Raw genomic sequence first — 17,946 nt, forward strand, 5'->3', positions numbered from 1 at the left:
TGTTTTTGCTTAGTCCGACTTTGTTCTTCATTGGATGGTTTTGATTTACAACTGGGAAACAATCCTCAAATCAGAATGGTGTGTATATATGTGTGTGTTAAACCAGGATAAGACCCTAAAGAAGCCAAACCAAACCCTTAAAACCGCCACTATTAACAGCTTGTGCATCGTGAACCTTCAACTTGGATCTCTGCTAAAGTGTCCGAACAAAGCCATCATTGTTTTCACTTCCTTTGCAAACTCTATTGATATTTCATGCTGCAGATTTTTGCAGGGGGAAAAACACCAAGGAACAAACTTGGCAAGTTGCACTGACCTCCAATAATCAATGTAAAAGGAAGAAAGACGGAGAAAGAAAGAGTGAAGAGCAATTTCATATTGAAAACAACATTCCTTAAACTATTAAGAGAAGTGGCCAGCAGAGGCCCAAGGCTATTTTGGGGGAAAGAAAAGGGGGCTGTAGACAGAGAAGACTTGTAGCTGTCGCTTGACAGATGCTATTGTTCCTTCACCACATACGAAAGATGGCGCACTCATATGTCACATGTTTAATCAAATCAAGAAGGTCTGAGATCTCTGGATAAAACTGGATTAATGTACTTTTATAAGCATGCCTTGAACAAACCAACAAACCATCCACCTGCTTTTTAAGTTGCCCCAGTCAGCTAGTTTGCTTAAATGCAAACACAACTGGGAGCCAAATGGACAACTCATTCAGATTAACTGATCTTGTTTAATAAGGTGCCATCAAAATGTGCACAATATGTTACAGAGAATGGGAGGCAAACTTTGCAGGAGGCTGGGGGCAATATTTGCTCCATGGGTATGTTGTTGTTGTTGTTGTTGCTGTTCTCCATACCCTCCCCCAAGGTTTTGTAGCATGTCTTTGTAAAGTCTTGGCAAGAAATTGTGATGCTCTAAACGACTCTCTTCTCTGCAAACTTCTCTTTCTCCAGGAGCAGTTTGCAGAGAAGAGGGTCATTCAGAGCATCACAATTTCTTGCCAAGACTTTATAAAGACATGCTACAAAACCATGGAGGAAAATATGCAAAAACACTTCAGGTTTAAAGGTTGATAAGTCGAAATTTTGCATTGCATGGAGTTTTCTTTTCTTTTTTTTTTTTTAAATTGTGTATAATAGCTGCTTGCTAAATCACAATAAACCGTTTGGTTGCTGGAGAAAGTGGAAGTGGCGTCGTGACATTTTCAATTTCTCTTTGGGCCAATTCTGGATAAAATTCTATTTTTGTATTTTTAATTAATTAATTAATTAATTAATTAATTAATTTTGGAGGTTGGGTGGGAGGGAATAAAAGAAATAGAGAAAACAGTGTAATCAGCACAGAACTGCTATGTTCCTCAATTGTTGGGAAACCCTGATAAGAAGAAACTTGGATTGCCAAAAATCTCAATAGGTCAGGTTACAAAATTCACATATGGATGTACTGTGCAGAAAAAAGCATTTTCCGTGCAGAAGCCAATACATTTGCATGAAATAAATGCTGTTTTCGGCACAAAAACATAATGTGTGAATTTTGCGAAAAATAAGTCCCAAACCGTGCAATTTTTGAAGGCTTTCTCACAATGGTTAGAAAATGGCTAAAATTACTCACTTCTTCCACTGAGAAGAAAATCAGTGAAGCATTACATCCCCAACACACTCCCATCCACACAACTGTCCATTCTGGATGGGTTTCAGAAGGGCGTGGGATGGGGCAATGCATTTCTGTTGTAGGGAGCGGTGCTTTTCCATGGGCTCTGGGCCCATTATTCTCTCAGTATCTCCTCCCAATGCTCTGTAAACAAAGCTAATGAGTCCTTATGAGCAGCTGCAGACGTTATAATCCCAAGGAACAAACTGACAAAGCAGCAACCAGAAGATTTGCAATCTATGGGGGCGGATGAGCAAGAGACACATCCCTGCTCAGTCTCTCCCTACAAATGTTACGATAGTTCCCTTCCAACTAACCAGAAAAAAGAGGCAACACTGAAGGCCGTAACAATTCTCACCCTTCAAAATGAAAGCTTCCGTTTATTCTCCCCATTTCTAGCACTGTAATAGCTTAACATTTCAGTTGAGCATTTTGAAAAGACAGTTTGGGCATCAGCAGAAAAAGGGCATGGAAAGTGAACAAGAGAATGCAAATGCATTAAATATAAAGACTTCCAAGCACAAATGGTTTTCGGTAATGCAGTTTCTGCAATGCTGGTATTGTCACTTGTTAGTTAGCGCGCAGCTGTTTTAATTGGTTCTAGATATCCAATTCCATTTTATTCTATTTGTGTATTTGATGGTCTTAAGACTTATTTTGTGGCCAGGCTGGTGAGTTGCATCTATTGGGAGTAGAGGAATAAAGGAACCAAAAGATGATTTATCTCAAGAATTACTTTCATCACGGGAGACGCTACTCACGGTCATCGTCTGTATGCAGCTTTGCCTTCAATTTCTCCATTTTCTTCTCATCCCGTAACAGTGTGCGATCTTTCTTCAGCGTCCCTGTGCTCTCCTCTTTTTTTTCTTCATTGCTCTCCTGGATTAAGGAGTATTCTTCATAATTGGTTATTCCTAAAATGGCAAGCAGAGCCATCAATCCACCATCTAAACAGCAGGAACAAGTAGGAGGATTTTTAGAATGTCCAATGCAAATGGCTGCAATGCAAGCCCATTCACACTACACAATTATAGCAGTACAATTCTACTTTAATTGCCTATGGAATTGTGGGGTCTGAAGTTTAGGGAAGGGTATTTAAATAGTTTAGTGCCTCCTCAAACTACACATCCCAAGGTTTCGTAGGATGCGGCCATGGCAGCAAAGTGGAATTGCAGTGCTATAATTCTGCAATGTGAAAAGGACCCAGGACAAGTCAAAAGCTTAAGACATTGCCTACTTGTCGTTGTTATGTTCCTTCAAGTCGTTCCCGACTTATGGCGACCCTATGGCAAAGCTATCATGGAGTTTTCTTGGCAGGTTTTGTTCAGAGGAGGATTGCCATTGCCTTCCTCTGAGGCTGAGAGAGTGTGACTTGCCCAGACACTTTAAAACACATACACGCTTCACACATCATAGGACACGGCTCCTTCAGCTATTTGATGCAGTGGAACAGCAGCTTTCCTTTCCCACTCAGCCAAGACCAATATCATACAGTGTCCATTGGCTACAAATAACTTCTCTCTTGGAAACTTACAAAGTACCAGCAGACAATGGATGGAGGTCCAGTACTGAGACATAGACCACTAAGAAACTCACACACACACACACACACACACACACACACACACCCAAAATTCAAAGTGCTTCTGTCCCTAAGCATTTTGGCTAAGGGAGACTCGACCTGTACCAAAATGCATCCAACTGTGCGAAAAGCATACTTAAGCACTATTAGCTGAACCTCATGTCATGCACAAGGGATTGAGAATAGATATCGCTGCATCATTGCTTTGAGGTCTGTTTTTGACCTTACCTATCCGGCTGCAAATGGTCACTAGCAACTCCCCAACGGTTTTAGAGTCGTCCACCATCACCGTTTTCACTGACCCATCCAACATCCGTATCTTCTGAGGCCTCTGCTTCTTTTTGTATTCCAGAATATCCTAAGAGGCCAAACCACAAGGATAATTTATGAGGCAGACGGACACAAATACTCTCCTTAAAGGTTGTTGAAGTTCCAAAAATAACATTTTAAAAAAACACACAATAGTTATAGTGCATTTGTTAACTGTTCTTAGATGGGAGTGGGCAATGGGCTCTGTGGATGCTCAAATCCTGATATCCAGTCCCGCCACTGGATAATATGGTGCATGGAAATTTGCGGATGCTCAAATCCTGATAGTGCTATTGGATAATATGAGGCATAGCGATTTGTGGATGTTCAGGTCCTGATACCTGATACTGCTATTGGATAATATGGGGCATAGCAATCTGTGGTTGCTCAAATCCTGATATTGATACCACCATCGGATAATATGGGACATGGCAATTTGCAAATGTTCAGATCCCAATATCCAGTTCCACCACTGGATAACATGAGGCATAGTAATCTGCGGAAGCTCAAATCCTGATACCAGGATGGAAAGTCCACTGATACCAAGGTCCCACTATACTAATAATCAATTTCCAGTGATGAAAGCATTCCATTATATTATGGGTGTAATATATTATGGCTGTAACTCATCCCTTCCTTAATTTAAAAACTGGAATATTAGCTATAAGTCACGTTCCAACTTGTGCTCTGAACCTGGGGACTCAACACATCAAGAACCCTCAAGAAAACTCTCCTTCTCCATAAACTGGAGGTATTGCAGAAGAGGCCATGGATTTTGGGTCTCACCCCATTCCGCAGCATGTAATAATCGAGGGTCCTCCCAGCCTCCAGCCATATCCCTTTCCGGGGGTCTTCATCGGAGAGGAATAACCCATAATCAGAAGCTGAAAAACGAAGGCAGAAGAGAAAGGATGTGAGAGAGACCTCAGAACATGTATGACTGCCATGCCTAAGCTCCCATACACAATTATATTTCTTTACCCAACTATACAACCATGAAGATACCTCTCCATCTCTCCCAAATCCCCACTTTTGCCCTGTGTCTGGAAAGGTTTTACACCTAAAATCATCACCATCATTTATATCCTGCCTTTCCCCCAAAATTGGCTTACAAATTAAAATGATTATACTACAATTAAAAACATACACAAACAATCAAGCCTAAATGGTCTTAAACTCAAATAAAGAAGCTTAAAACATCTTAAACTTTTTACAAAAGGTCAAAAGGTCTTAAACAAGGGAATAAAGAACTCTAAAAAAATAAGAAAGGATTCCCAAAGCTTGAAGAATGTGCTGCTTAAGCATTGTGTAATAAATGTTTCGGGGTTTTGCATCTTGATGGAAGTGACCATTGCTGCAGCCAAATCCTCAGCCAAAGAAAACATGGGCAGAAGAAAATGGAAAGAGGGTTGGTCGCCATGCCCCATAGGGGAATGAGAACGCACTGGCAGCGCCAATGCGCCAACCAGGGCGCTTTAATCACTCATTGCTAATTAATGGGAGATGCGCTGGAATGTAATGAAGCATGTAACGCAAAGCAGTTTAAAGCAAATGCCTTCACTCCATCAGTGCCCATCGCATTAAGCCACCAGTTCAGTGGATGCATCGCATAGCTGCCTTGCAAGCAAAGGACTCCACAGCCTGGAGCAGGGAGGCAAAAGTTAGCATTCAGGGGCTCCAAGGAGATTGTCCGATCAAGTTTCCATGTCCTCACAGCCAAGGAAATGCCCGTCTCCTCTTATGCCAATGCAGAGGCATGCCCACCAACTTTTCATGGGTGAAAACTGGACCATGCATGGCTGAGCAACATCAGTGTGTGGGTCAAGGTCAAAAGTTATTAACAAGGAAGAACACACAATCTTGGAGAGGGTGCAGTACTTTGCTTTTGCCTGAGCCTGCTAGGAAAGTCAAGATTCTGCCCTCAGAATCCCTAATTTTGGCCCCCAAACCTGCTCTCAACTTATACATGAAGTCAACTTATACAGTTACCCCTCTGTTAGCACAAGAGATCCATTCTGGACCCCCTGCAAAAACGGAATGCATGTATATTCAAGCTCCATTGGCTTGAATGGGTGTGTGTTCCCGCAAAAGGCTGCGGGCATACGCCATGGGCATGCACCTCATTGTTTCTCCCTCTGTTTCCCACTTGTGTACATGTGAGAAATGCAGATTTCAAGTCCATGAAAATGGAGGGGTGACTATAATCGAGTAGGAGAGCCAGAGTGGCATAGTGGTTTGAGCATTGGACTGTGAGTCTGGAGATCAGGGTTCAACTTCCTGCTTGGCTGTTACATCAACTGGGTGACAATGGGCAAGTCACACTCTCTCAGCCTCAGGGCAAGGCAATGGCAAACCTCTTCTGAAGAAATCTTGTCCAGAAAACCCCATGACAGGTTTACCTTACGGGCCACCATAAATCAGAAACTACTGGAAGGCACACAACAATAACAAATGTGCGATATATGTTCCCTGTAAATGGCATCCATTGGCAAACTGCATGCAGCATTTTAGACTCGGTGAACTATTTCCAACAGCAGAGACACACAGAGGGCACTATGGTAATCCTAATGGGATTTATCCACATAAATAAATTACTTTTTAATAGAAACAAATTACTTTTCAAAACTAAATTTCCAAGCTTTTGCTCCAACCTGTGATTTCGGAAAGCCAGTCCTGGGGTCTAAACCCACCTTGTCCCGTCTGGGCCTCTGGGACTCGCTCCCGAATAACGCGGCACGCGTCATAGACGGCCGTCGAGGGCTCAAACTGCATCGTCTTGACCACATTGCACTGCCGGACGCAGATCTTCAATGACAATGCCACCATGTTTGCTGGCTCGCTTGTGGGCTTCTCTTTTATGTTACCTGAAGGGGAAGCAGGACAAAACATTAGACTGTTGCTGAAAACAAACCCAGGGCCAGCTTTAATTTGCTGAACTGTTTAATGTCCTCTGAATCTGCTTTAGTCGCTTGTATTGCTCTAAGTTTAAAATTGCCATAAATAAATGCTGAACAGACTTTCCTTCTACACTGTCCTGAGATCCTGTTATTTAGGATGTTAATTATTTTACTTAATTAACAATTAAGGCTGCTTAATTACACTGCAGGGATGATGCAATGCAGAATTAATGCAGTTTGGCATTACTTTAAATGTCATGGCTCCATCCTATGGAAACCTGGGATTTGCAGTCTGAAACAGAAGGTTACATATCTCACCAAACTACAAATCCCAGAAATCCATAGCATGGAGCCATGGCAGTTGAAGCAGTGTCAAACTGTATTAATTTTGTAGCATAGATGCAACCTAAAACTGAATCCCAGAGGATACTAAAGGCCCAGTATACAATTTTGTGCAAATTTATCTGCACTGGGTTTTTTCTGGGGAGGGGAAGGAATTACATGTATATTAGTCCTTTCCTCATATTTCACTTTGCATTCCTTGGGGCTGGGATGTGTGCTTTTATTGTTTTATTTTCGCACAACGTTGACGGTGTTCTGTTTGTGAATCCAACAACCCATCAGTTCTTTCTCACCCAGTAAATATAAATCAGAGCACCATCGCCACCCTTGAAAATATGAGTCAGCAAGATGTCAAGGCAGTGTGTTACTCAGAAAGCATGGCCCCAAAATGAACACTTTCCTTGTTTTCCATGTTCTCTGTCTTTTAAAAAAATAAATAAATCCCAGAGAGACTTGCTTTATAATTTCCAACAGCTGGCAAGAATGGCTTTACTCATTTCTTACAATGTTGCATCGTAAAATTCCAGAGATGTGCACAATCTGGACAGGAAAAGATGAGCAATGAATGGCCTTTGCACACTGGAAGAGGTTTTTTTTGGCAGAAATAGGGAGAGGATTCAAGCTTTTCTGTGAGTATCTTTACAGCCCAAGGATGTGCATCTCCAAAACTCAGTGGCTTCGGAATAGATTTACATATTTACAGAGAACATAAATATTTACTTGCATCCACAAAAACAAGGAAATGCCCATTCTCCTAGGGGCTTAAAATGGGTATGAATCCTGCAAGTGAGTCTTCCAGACCAAGCAAAATGGAGTACATTTTTTTTTTTTTGCTTGGCAGTCAGGCTGACCAGATATCCACCTCTAACCACAAAGGAGGACAAGGCACCATAAAATGTAGGATGTGCAAAAAAATGTCAGGCATTACCAGATAAAAGCTAAAAGTCCTCATATAAAGATACATTCATGCTTCTTTGTCATGCTCAAATTGGGTTTGACTTGACGGTACATAACAACAATAAATAAGAGCCAGGATGCTGCAGTTTATTTGAGTATTGGACTAGGACCCTGAGAGACCAAGGTTCAAATTCCTCACTCCTCCATGCAAACTCAATGGGCGATTTTGGCCAAGTTGCACTCTCTCAGCCTTAGCGGAAAGCAACGGCAAAACTTCTCGGAAAAATCCTTGCCAAGAAAACACACTAAGGAGTTTATCACAAGGGAGGGATCCTGTGCAAAATCGGGGGTTAAAGTGAAAAAAAACCTGCAAAAGCGGATTTATTATCAGACGAGGTCCAGGTTAACCCAACATTAATGCGGACAGAAAGTAGAAAAGACACACAAAAGTTCAATTGATTTTCAGACAACATCGCTGTTAAGGTGCTTTAATGCGACAAAATGCAATTCTTTTTACTTCCGGAAAATCCCAAAATAAAAAGAATGGCATTTTGTCAACTTTCTAGCCAGTTTAATGTTGCCTTGTTCCCAATGTGTCTGAAAATCAAAAATTTTTTTTGTGTGTCTTAGGTTTTTTCGGGTTTTAAATCCTGTTTTTGCATGGGATGCCACCCATATGATAAACTCCTAATTGTGCATTTAGACCATTGCAATAATGCTGTTTGACATTGCTTTAAGTACCATGGCTCCATCCTGCAGAAAATCCTGGGATTTGTAGTTCCCTCTTCTTTAACCAGATCTAAAGAGGAACATTTCCAAGTCTGAACTGATCTGGATCAGTGCATGCAAAACGGACAGATGTGTCTCTCCCTCTTTTGCAAGCACCGAAGGCGACAGAAGCGAAGCCAACTTCCTCCCGATAAAAGTGAACTTCTGCTAACTCTCGAGTTCATCCAAAAGTGACGTCCGGAGATGAGGAATGCTGGCAGGAACCACCTTTGTAACAAAAACAAGCCGCTTCTGAATTCCCCAGCTGGTTGGGGGCTCATCTTAAATTTCTGCCTCTCCTGAGCTCAGCATGTTTGGACAGGAAGTCCATCAGGAAACAAGGAGGTCCCCTTTGTCTTCCTCCTATGAGTCAGGAACCGGACCGGCCAAAAAGGCTTAACAGCAATGAGGGTGTCAAAGAGGCAGAGTTCAACATTTCCCCCACAGATCCACCATTTCCTCTCCACGGAGTTCCTCATTTACTACGAAACCAGCATGCCTTGTCAATGAAAACATCGTTCCCACTCATGGCAAACCCGCCTGGCCCTTCGCCAAGAGGACCGGAGCCAAAATGGGGCCACTCCAAAGTAACAGGAGGTCTCCGTATGCTTGGGTGAATCTGGAGATAACGCACAAGGACAAACCCCTTTTTCTTTTCCTTTTAAAGAGTCCCAAAATAAGAATCTAGAGCAGGGGGGAAATCTTCCAAGTTAGAGATGACCTTGTTCACTGTCTCAGCACAGTGGCACATTCTTTTAAGTCAGAGACGCTCAAACTTTTGGTCCTCCATGTGTTTTGGACTTGAACTCCAAGAAGCCCCAAGCTATTTAGGGAGCTAAAGTTTAAAACATCAGGAGGAACAAATTTTGGGAACCACTGTCTTAAGTCATCTTACCCAGCACAAGAACGAAATTTAAAAACAAGAGGTGAGCAGCTGCGTAGGGACCATTTCTCCCCCAATTCCTGCCATGGGTCACACCTGCATGACAGCACACCATAATACCTCCAATACGCAAAGCACAACTCAATTCTAAACATGTCTAGGCAAGAATAAAGCTGAACTGCAGCAGCTTCTTGGTCTCCAAAGCACAGCTCAATGCTATATATGTGCATGCAAGAATATGTCCCAATGCAAGACTATCCTGATCTACAAGAGCTTCCTGGCTTGCAAAGCACAAATGGAAAAGCTTCCTGGCTTGCAAAACACAACTCAATGTTATATATGTCTACAGAGGAGTAAAACCTAGTGCAACAATCGTGAGTTTTATGTATGCCTCTTCCCAAGTACAGTATGTCCTTGTGCAACAGATCTCTGGGTTGCAAACTAGCATTCAATTCAAGGCATGCTGACTCAGGAGTAAGCCCCAACAGAACAGATTCCCGGGCTGCAAATTGGAATTCAGCATTGTGTGTGTGTTTGTGTCCCTATATAAACAGCAGCATGAACCTATTAACCTCCTGCCCAAAACAGGATATCCTCATCTCTAGACTCTGCAAGAGATGGAGGCCGGGCCAACTTTTCACAAAAGGAAAAAGAACCTGCAGTCTTCCAACTTCTCCAGATAAAACCTAAGCCACATAGTTTTGCAACTTCCAAGAGCACCGGGAGACCAGAGCAAAGTGACCCACCTGTAACTGCGGACAGAGGTTGCGTTAAAATTTAATGGGAAATTTAATGCTGTGCACTTCTGGAGGGTTTAAAAATGACCCCCCCCCCCAAAGCTCTGGCTCAGAAAATATGGTTTTAAAACCTATTATGATAAAATATAAGTTATAGTACAAGGCTGAAGTACCATTGAAGCACAAAGTATTTCCTGAGCCTGAGATAAAAACATGCAAAAGGACAGGTGCAGTTAAAGGAGAAGGTATTTCCAAGTACAAGACAAAAAAAATGCAAGACAGCTGAAGTGGAAGGTATTTCAGTCCCCGAGATAAAAAACAACAGTATGACCCTCCTTCCAGAAATGAACACAAAGTACAATCCACCACAATGTACACCAATGGTATGAGTGTTGGACTAGGACTCTGGCTTTGAATCCCCGCCCAGCCATAAAAACCACTGGACGACCTTGAGCTAGTTACACTCTCTCAGCCTCAGAGAAAAGTAAAGGCAAACTTCCTTTGAAGAAACCTTTCCAAGACAACCCTAGGAAAGGGTTGCTGTAAGTCGGAAATGACTTAAAGGCACACAGGGACAACAGCGCTAACAAACAGGTGCACACTTCCATTTGTTCCTCCCAAGAGGAAGTAATTCCTCTGTATCACATCACAATCCTTTTGCATGCGTTTGCACCAGAAGAGAAGACTTCAGGAGGCGATGTGCATTAATTCCCTTTCAATGCAATCCTGGGTGTGTTTACTCTGATGAATGGGGCTTCCTTCTTTATACAGTGGGCCCTTGTTATACGCTGGGGTTTGGTTCCAAGTGTATAACAAAATCAATGGCTGATCAAGCCCCATTAAATATAATGACATAGCAAAATGGTGCCCCTTATAAAAAATGGAAAATCAAGCTTTGATATTTGAAATTTATACTTTTTGGAACATTTTCAAACCGTCTATGCTTGAATCCGTGTATAAAAAATCTGTGTATAAGAAGGGCTGACTGTACCACCCAAAGCCTGCAGGTCATACCCATGCTGGACCATGAATTTAATTTCTTTTCAACTCAAAATGTCCCCACACTCTTCTCTCAGGGCCAGGAAAAGCCCTTTTTAAAAACTGTGTTTGCAGACTGAACATTAACATTGCCAAGCTCTGATAATGTTGGTCCGCTCTTGGAGAGGTTTGCAGATCCAAGGTTCAGCTGACAAGGCGGCCGACTGATTTAGAAGACTCTGGGGTCTTCCTTCCTGGCAAAAGCCTGATGAAAAGGCATAATCCTTCTGCTGCTCATTAATGGTTTCCTCTTCCTTATTCTTTTTATTGGAATTGTAAAACATCAAAGTGCAAAGGGAAAGTCCAACAATCAAATAATTAGCTCTGCTGCATTTCCTCCCCATTGCATTATGCATACAGAAACCACGGATTCCTGAGACTCAGAGATGGAAGGTGAATAATTAAATCATGGAACGAAGGCAGGAGGAAGAGTCATCCATCCCCAAAGGAGGGTCATCCCATCTGGGAAACCCTGTCCTTCCCCCAAATGGATCCCCACAGGTCATAAGAGACTGATGCTGATGCTCGAACCATTATGAATGAGGTGTGTGGGTTTCTGCACTCTTTCTCGCTCCATGTGCCAATTCTGTATTTCCAGTGGCATGCTTTGATCACAGAAGGCATGAAACTATGGGGGAAGGCTCCTGGGGAAACATTAAACCCATCAGGCAATGTGGATGAGCCAAAGTTTAGCACATCTGAATTCCCCATCACACATAGCATTCTCCATGGCAGCCTTAGGGTAAATCAGACTCAACACAAACCATTACGGGATCCATTTGGAGTATCATTTGATGGTGTCCACATTGGTAATGGCGGTGAATCCACTTTGGGCTTTAGTCTGAACTTTAAAGGACTTTTCGGCTGGGAAACAAATAATAGTGAATACATCAGTCCTTGGGAAAGCCAGTGTGGTGTAATGGTTTCAGCATTGGACTATGACTTTAGAGGTCAGGGTTCAAATCCCGGCTCAGTTATGCAAACCCACAGAGTGACCCTGGGCAAGCATACTCTCAGTATGGCAAATCCCCTCTGAAGAAACATGCCAAGAAAACCCTGTGATACGGTCACCTTAGGGTTGCCATAAGTCTATAATGACTTAAAAGCACACAACAACAAACATCAGTTTATAAAAGTTCATGCTATCCTAAATGTATTAGTCTTTCTGTCATCACATGTTTTAGGTTCTTAGTATGTAAGACAAGAATTGGGAGAAGGGGGGAAATATAATGCCTAGGCTTAAAAAGTGTTTGCAGGATTTGGGGTTACCTTAGGCAATGCTAGAACTAAGCTGTGCTTTGCAAACTAAGAACATGTTGCACTAGAACTTATACTTACATATAAAAAACTGAGCTACACTTTGCAGGACAGGGAACTTTTATACCAAGGCTTATTTTTTGCATAGACACGTCCTATGGAGCTGTTTCTTCTTGCTCATTATCTATTCCATCTTAAGTGATTACACTTTGCTCAAAAGCAGCTGGCAAATGGCAACTTGCATCCAAAACCAGGCTGAGATTTCACCTCTGGAGCACGTTTGCCCTGAACGGTATGTTTTCCTGGCTCAAACCCTTCCCTGCCACGGAACGGCAGTTGCATTGCGGTGCCCTGCAAAGGGGCAAGGAATTTGGCAGATGCAAAGCAGCACCAGAAGCATCCAAACTTCTGTCATTGCGGAGGTGACAAAAACTGTGCTGGGAACAGGCCAGCGGGAAAGTCATGCACGAGTCGGCAGGAGACCTTTGGTGACCTCTGAGCTTTTCTACGTTATGCGTTTTCAGCCGTCTAATGCCACCTCCATCCTAGGGAATCCTGGGATCTGTAGTTTGGAGAGGTTCTCAAAATTCTTTATAATACAGTTGGAAAGCTGTGCCCTCGCAAACTGTTTTTTGGCCCACACACAGTTTTGAAATTTTCATGTCCTGCAAAGTATGGGGAACAATTTTGCCATTTCTTAAAAAGTCCCTCTGTGCCTTTGTAAACCCAGAGGAAGCCTTTTTTTTTCTAATAGAAACTGAAGTGGAAGTTGGCTTCTGGACCACTTCCTATACTGCAAACAAAATAAAGGAAAATTGCATCTTATGGAATTCTGGGATTTGAAATTTTGTGAGATATTTAGCCTTCAAACTACAAATCTCAGTCCATAGCATGCAATCATGGCAATTAAAGTGGTGTCAAACTGCATTAATTCTGCCGTGTGGCAGCAGCCTTGAGAAGGCTTGGTCCAGCCAGGCATTGTTGCTTGAGGTGTATTCTGAAAATAATCAAATTCTTGTTTTCTTTCAGCTGGGAAGCTACCAATGATGTCCAAAATTTCCCACCCTTGAATGGGATGGAGGCAGCAGTTCTGCAGCCAGAAACGGAAGATGCTCAGCATAGTTATGCAAGGAGTGGTAGCTCCAAAGGAATACTCTTGCCTCTGTTTTGACTTTTATGGGGGGGGGGAAATATCACAGCATTCAATAGGACTGTTTCTTCCAACGGGGGTCCAAATTTCCCGTTCTGGACTTGCTCTCTGAGCCATTGGATGCCAGTACTTAAAAAGTTTTCAGGAAAGACAGAAAGAGTTTTAGCCAAATTGGCACAAACATGATGCTGGTACCTGGCACATGGGAGCCAGTGTTGTGTAATGGTTTGAGTGTCGGATGACAATTCTGGAGACCTGGGTTCAATTTCAGCTTGGCCATAAAACCCACTGGGCGACCTCAATGGCAAACCACCTCTGAACAAATCTTGCCAAGAAAACCCCACGATAGGGTCACCATAAGTCAGAAATGACTTGAAGGAACATGACAACAACAATGGGAGGGGGGGAAAGCACACAAAATGTGCCCTTTTAAAAAGTGAATTGCTTTGCCCTCAAATTAAGCATCCGCCCTGAAAAAACCACGAATTAAGTTCCCTGCCATTTTGGATCCTTCCAGAAAGTGAGCGATAACATTAAATCTAATAGAGGGAGTGAATATTTCATGTCCCTTTCCCCTTGATGTGCAGAGGAAAGTGCAAAACACTGGGGGATGGCAAATGGTTTTTAAAAATGCATGCTAACACAGGCACACCGTTTTGAAGACAGAAACATACGGTCCATCTATTTCAGATTATGCAATTTTTTATTTTTTAAAAAGGTCGCACGTTGGAACATAGAGAGAACCAACGTCAGACAAGAGGCTCTCCTTTTTTAAAAAGCTGAAATTGGGCTTAGAAAAGAGGTACTGGCCTAGAAAATAAGACTAAGTAATTGGATATTGGAAGGATGCATCTTTAACTAGACCTGACAGTTGCAGTTCAACCAGGCTTCCACAGATGCTCAAATCCAACATGATGCATATTTTGAGCCGAATGCGTTTGCAGGGAGCACCTTGTGCACTTTTTGAGTCTTGGCATGAAGGACGAGGAACTACTAGCCATGGGCAAATGCGGGCCATGCAAAGTCTCTGTCTGGCCCACAGAGCATCCAGACCCAAACACTGCTCCTTTCAGGCTGTGGGAAAATGAAGGTCCTCCTCTTATCTCTGAGAGATAATGACAAAGCTTTCACTTTGCACAGTGGACACAGTAGGCAAGTGTGCAAATCCAGCTGGACACTTTGCACTCTTCAGTGTGAACGAGGCCAAACTTTAAGGCAAAGATGACCATATGCAATGAGGTTGCTCCTGGGAACTTCCAGGGGACACATAAACTATCAGAAATGGCAATGAATAAATGAGAAAAATGAACTGGGTGACCATGGGCAAGTCACAGTCTCTCAGCTTCAGGGGAAGGCAATGGGAAACCTACTCTGAACAAATCTTGTAAAAAAATAAAATCAAAAATAAAATACAAACAAAACCATGGTAAATTTGTCTTACGGTCACCAGAAGTCAGAAATGACCTCAAGGCCAATGATGCACACACACAGAAATCCAACAGCACACAGTTAACCTGTGGAACTCATTGTCATAAGATGCCATGTTGCCAAACAGAGACGTCTAGTGCTCTCTTGTCAGCAAAAGGAAAGGTCTTCACCATTACTTGCTATCTTGCTCTATCTACCCAGATACATTCTCTTTTTGCCCCTTTTCCATATCTAAATAAGCCAGACCCAGAAAGAATTAATGGGTCTACTTTAGTTCAGACTAGGCAATTGCATTTAGACTGATGCTTCCTGGCATGCTCAAGTTACTCTTAAACAATGCAACTTCCAGAATTTCCTGACCAGCGAGTGGAAGACAAAGCTCAGGAAAAGTTCCTTTTCTGGGACCCCAACTCCCAGGATACTAGGAATTGTAGTCCAAAAAGGTAACTCTTCCTTGACTGTAGATTATGTCATCTTCCGGCCTAAGAGGGAGTGATCAACCAGGCCCAGCTCCACCAGGGATAGCCTGAAGAAAGAGGCTCCTCCCTCCTTAACTGTCATTTTCCGGCCTCCTATTCCCCTGCAGCTATGCTCTGACTGTGTGGGGGAGAGGCTTGCATACCCTACTGAAATTGTGAGCTATGCTGGCAGTAGTATAATAGCCACCGGTAGGGCCTCCCATGCCAGACAGGTCACAACCGAAGGGTCTGACCAAGAGCGCCAAAGGGCAGGATGGGCTCTCTAGCCTTAGGGCAACCATCCTAGGAGAAAGAAAACTCTAATCCCAAACCTGGGCAGATGGTGCTCCTCTAGCCCTGTAAGGTCAACCATCTAAGACGGGGTCGGCAACCCCCGGCCCGCGGGCCACATCCGGCCTGCGGAGGCGGCAGGACCGGCCCCAAGCGGGTCCTGCCGCCGCCGCCGCTGCCTCCTGGGCCTCTGCGAGCTCCTCCCAGGGCCCACGCGGCCTCAGGCCTCTCCTTCTGAGGCCCCCTCAGAGCCGGGAGCCGCACGCGCAGGTGTCCCCCGCCTCCTTCCCGGCCTCTGAGGGCCCTCAGAAGCTGGGAAGGAGCCGGCCAGGACGCCAACGCGGGTGTCCCCCACCTCCTTCTCGGCCTCTGAGGCCCCTCAGAAGCCGGGAAGGAGCCAGCGAGGACGCCCGCATGGGTGTCCCCTGCCTCCTTCCCAGCCTCTGAGGGCCACGAGGCCCCTCAGAAGCCAGGAAGGAGCCGGCGAGGATGCCCGCGCGGGTGTCCCCCACCTGCTTCTCGGCCTCTGAGGACTCTCAGAAGCCGGGAAGGAGCCCTTGGTGTTCTCTGTGCAAAATCGCCTCTCAGCACCTTGTGCCTTTCTGGGTTAAGACAGTGTGCATGCTTTTCTGCCTTTTATTTTGAATTGCATTTTAGTAGTTTCCATGCATCTAACTATTATTATTATTATTATTATTTACTTGCCCTTGGTGTTCTCTGTGCAAAATCCCCTCTCAGCACCTTGTGCCTTTCTGGGTTGAGACAGTGTGCATGCTTTCTTCCTTTTTTTAAAATTGCTTTGTAGTAGTTTCCATGCTTGGAACTATTATTATTATTATTTACTTGCCCTTGGTGTTCTCTGTGCAAAATCCCCTCTCAGCACCTTGTGTCTTTCTGGGTTGAGACAGTGTGCATGCTTTCTTCCTTTTTTTGAATTGCTTTGTAGTAGTTTCCATGTTTGGAACTATTATTATTATTATTATTATTATTATCATAATCATCACCACCACCACTCTGGGGGCGGAGCATGCGGCCCCGCCCCCGGAGGGTGGAAGCTCCAACCCCCAGCTTCGGCCCACCAGTTGTCTGAGGGACAGCAACCCGGCCCCTGGCTCAAAAAGGTTGCCTACCCCTGATCTAAGAGAAGGAAACTCTAATCAAACCTACGACCCAAGGACCTTGCTGCCACCATCCATGCTTGTCAAGGCTTCAGCAGATGAACCTTGAGTTTAAAAGGTGAGGCCAGTTCTGTGCACGCTGCGCTCCACCAGAAAAACCCATTGCATAGGCTCGAAGGATACATCCAACATCATCAATGCGCTTGTAGAAAGCACGGATGAATCCTTCCTGAATCTTCGTTTGCGAAGTAAAGCCAAGAAGAAGACAGTGAGATGCATTAACAAAGTGAGCGTCCCAGCTAAAAAATTCCAGGGAGATGGCCAAAGGATCCCTTCATTTTCATTCTCCTGCTGCGAATTTGTGTTCCAAACAAAGAGGAGAGTGGTTACACCCAACTGAGACGAAGCTACAAGCTTCATTTGTCTTCAATGAGGATTTTAAGAAAGGAAAATGGAATGCGTAACATTGTGCAGTCACTGGGGTTTTATTCTAAGCAAACAAATCAGGATCCTTTGGGGTGTGTTTTCTTGCGTGGGAGGATTTTGTCCATTAAATGGGAAACAGCTTTGGGTTTTGCAAACAAATGTTGTTCTTTTTTTAATTAAAAAGAGTGAAGGCCATGAAAGAAAAGGAGAAGAAAGCAGGCGAGAGAGAGAGCAAAATATTCTCCAAAATTTGTCGCTGTTTCCACAAATTCTACAAATTCTGTGCCTGAAAATGAAGGCTTCCTATCATGCAATCGTGTAAAGAAATGCAAAAGATGTTGTAGGCTTTACAGACTTTCCCTCCATAACGCAGAACAAAGTGTACATTTAACCGTCTTCCCACTTCATAAGACCCCAAAATTATATTTATATTAGCTGATTTATGAAGTTCTGTTTCCTAATCATTCTAATAATTATATATTTTAAGTGACAAACTGCATTCTTTTGGGGTCCAGAATAAATTTATCAGAGGTGCTGTCTGTCTGTCTGTATATATAAAAATATAACCTTGATATACAGGTTGAGTCTCCCTTATCCAAAATGCTTTTGAGTTTGGAATATTTGCATAGACATAATGCAATATCTTGGAGATGGGTTCCAAGTCTAAACATGAAATTCGTTTATGTTTCTTATACATCTTATACTCATAGCC

The 17,946-nt window shown here is 43.4% G+C and overlaps 1 protein-coding gene across 6 annotated transcripts in view; it reads right to left on the reverse strand.

Moving 5' to 3' along the window:
- The window catches only part of LOC149307116 (talin-2), a 125,707-nt gene that overhangs the window by 71,907 nt on the left and 35,854 nt on the right, over window positions 1-17,946 (reverse strand). For 5 of the 6 annotated variants that reach the window (XM_089538216.1, XM_089538214.1, XM_089538212.1 and 2 more), the window contains exons 2-5: window positions 6,196-6,408; window positions 4,331-4,428; window positions 3,464-3,593; window positions 2,415-2,567 (exon numbers count right to left, since the gene is read on the reverse strand). In XM_089538216.1, the coding sequence (XP_089394342.1) occupies window positions 2,415-2,567; window positions 3,464-3,593; window positions 4,331-4,428; window positions 6,196-6,370 (556 nt within the window). In that variant the 5' untranslated portion in view covers window positions 6,371-6,408. The remainder of the gene's footprint in view (window positions 1-2,414; window positions 2,568-3,463; window positions 3,594-4,330; window positions 4,429-6,195; window positions 6,409-17,946) is intronic. The other variant, XM_089538215.1, reaches the window with a different exon arrangement.

This window comes from Sceloporus occidentalis, unplaced genomic scaffold (assembly GCF_023333645.1).
Source record: "Sceloporus occidentalis isolate IW3139 unplaced genomic scaffold, rSceOcc1.0.p SCAF_9, whole genome shotgun sequence".
Classification (NCBI taxonomy): Eukaryota; Metazoa; Chordata; class Lepidosauria; order Squamata; family Phrynosomatidae; genus Sceloporus; species Sceloporus occidentalis.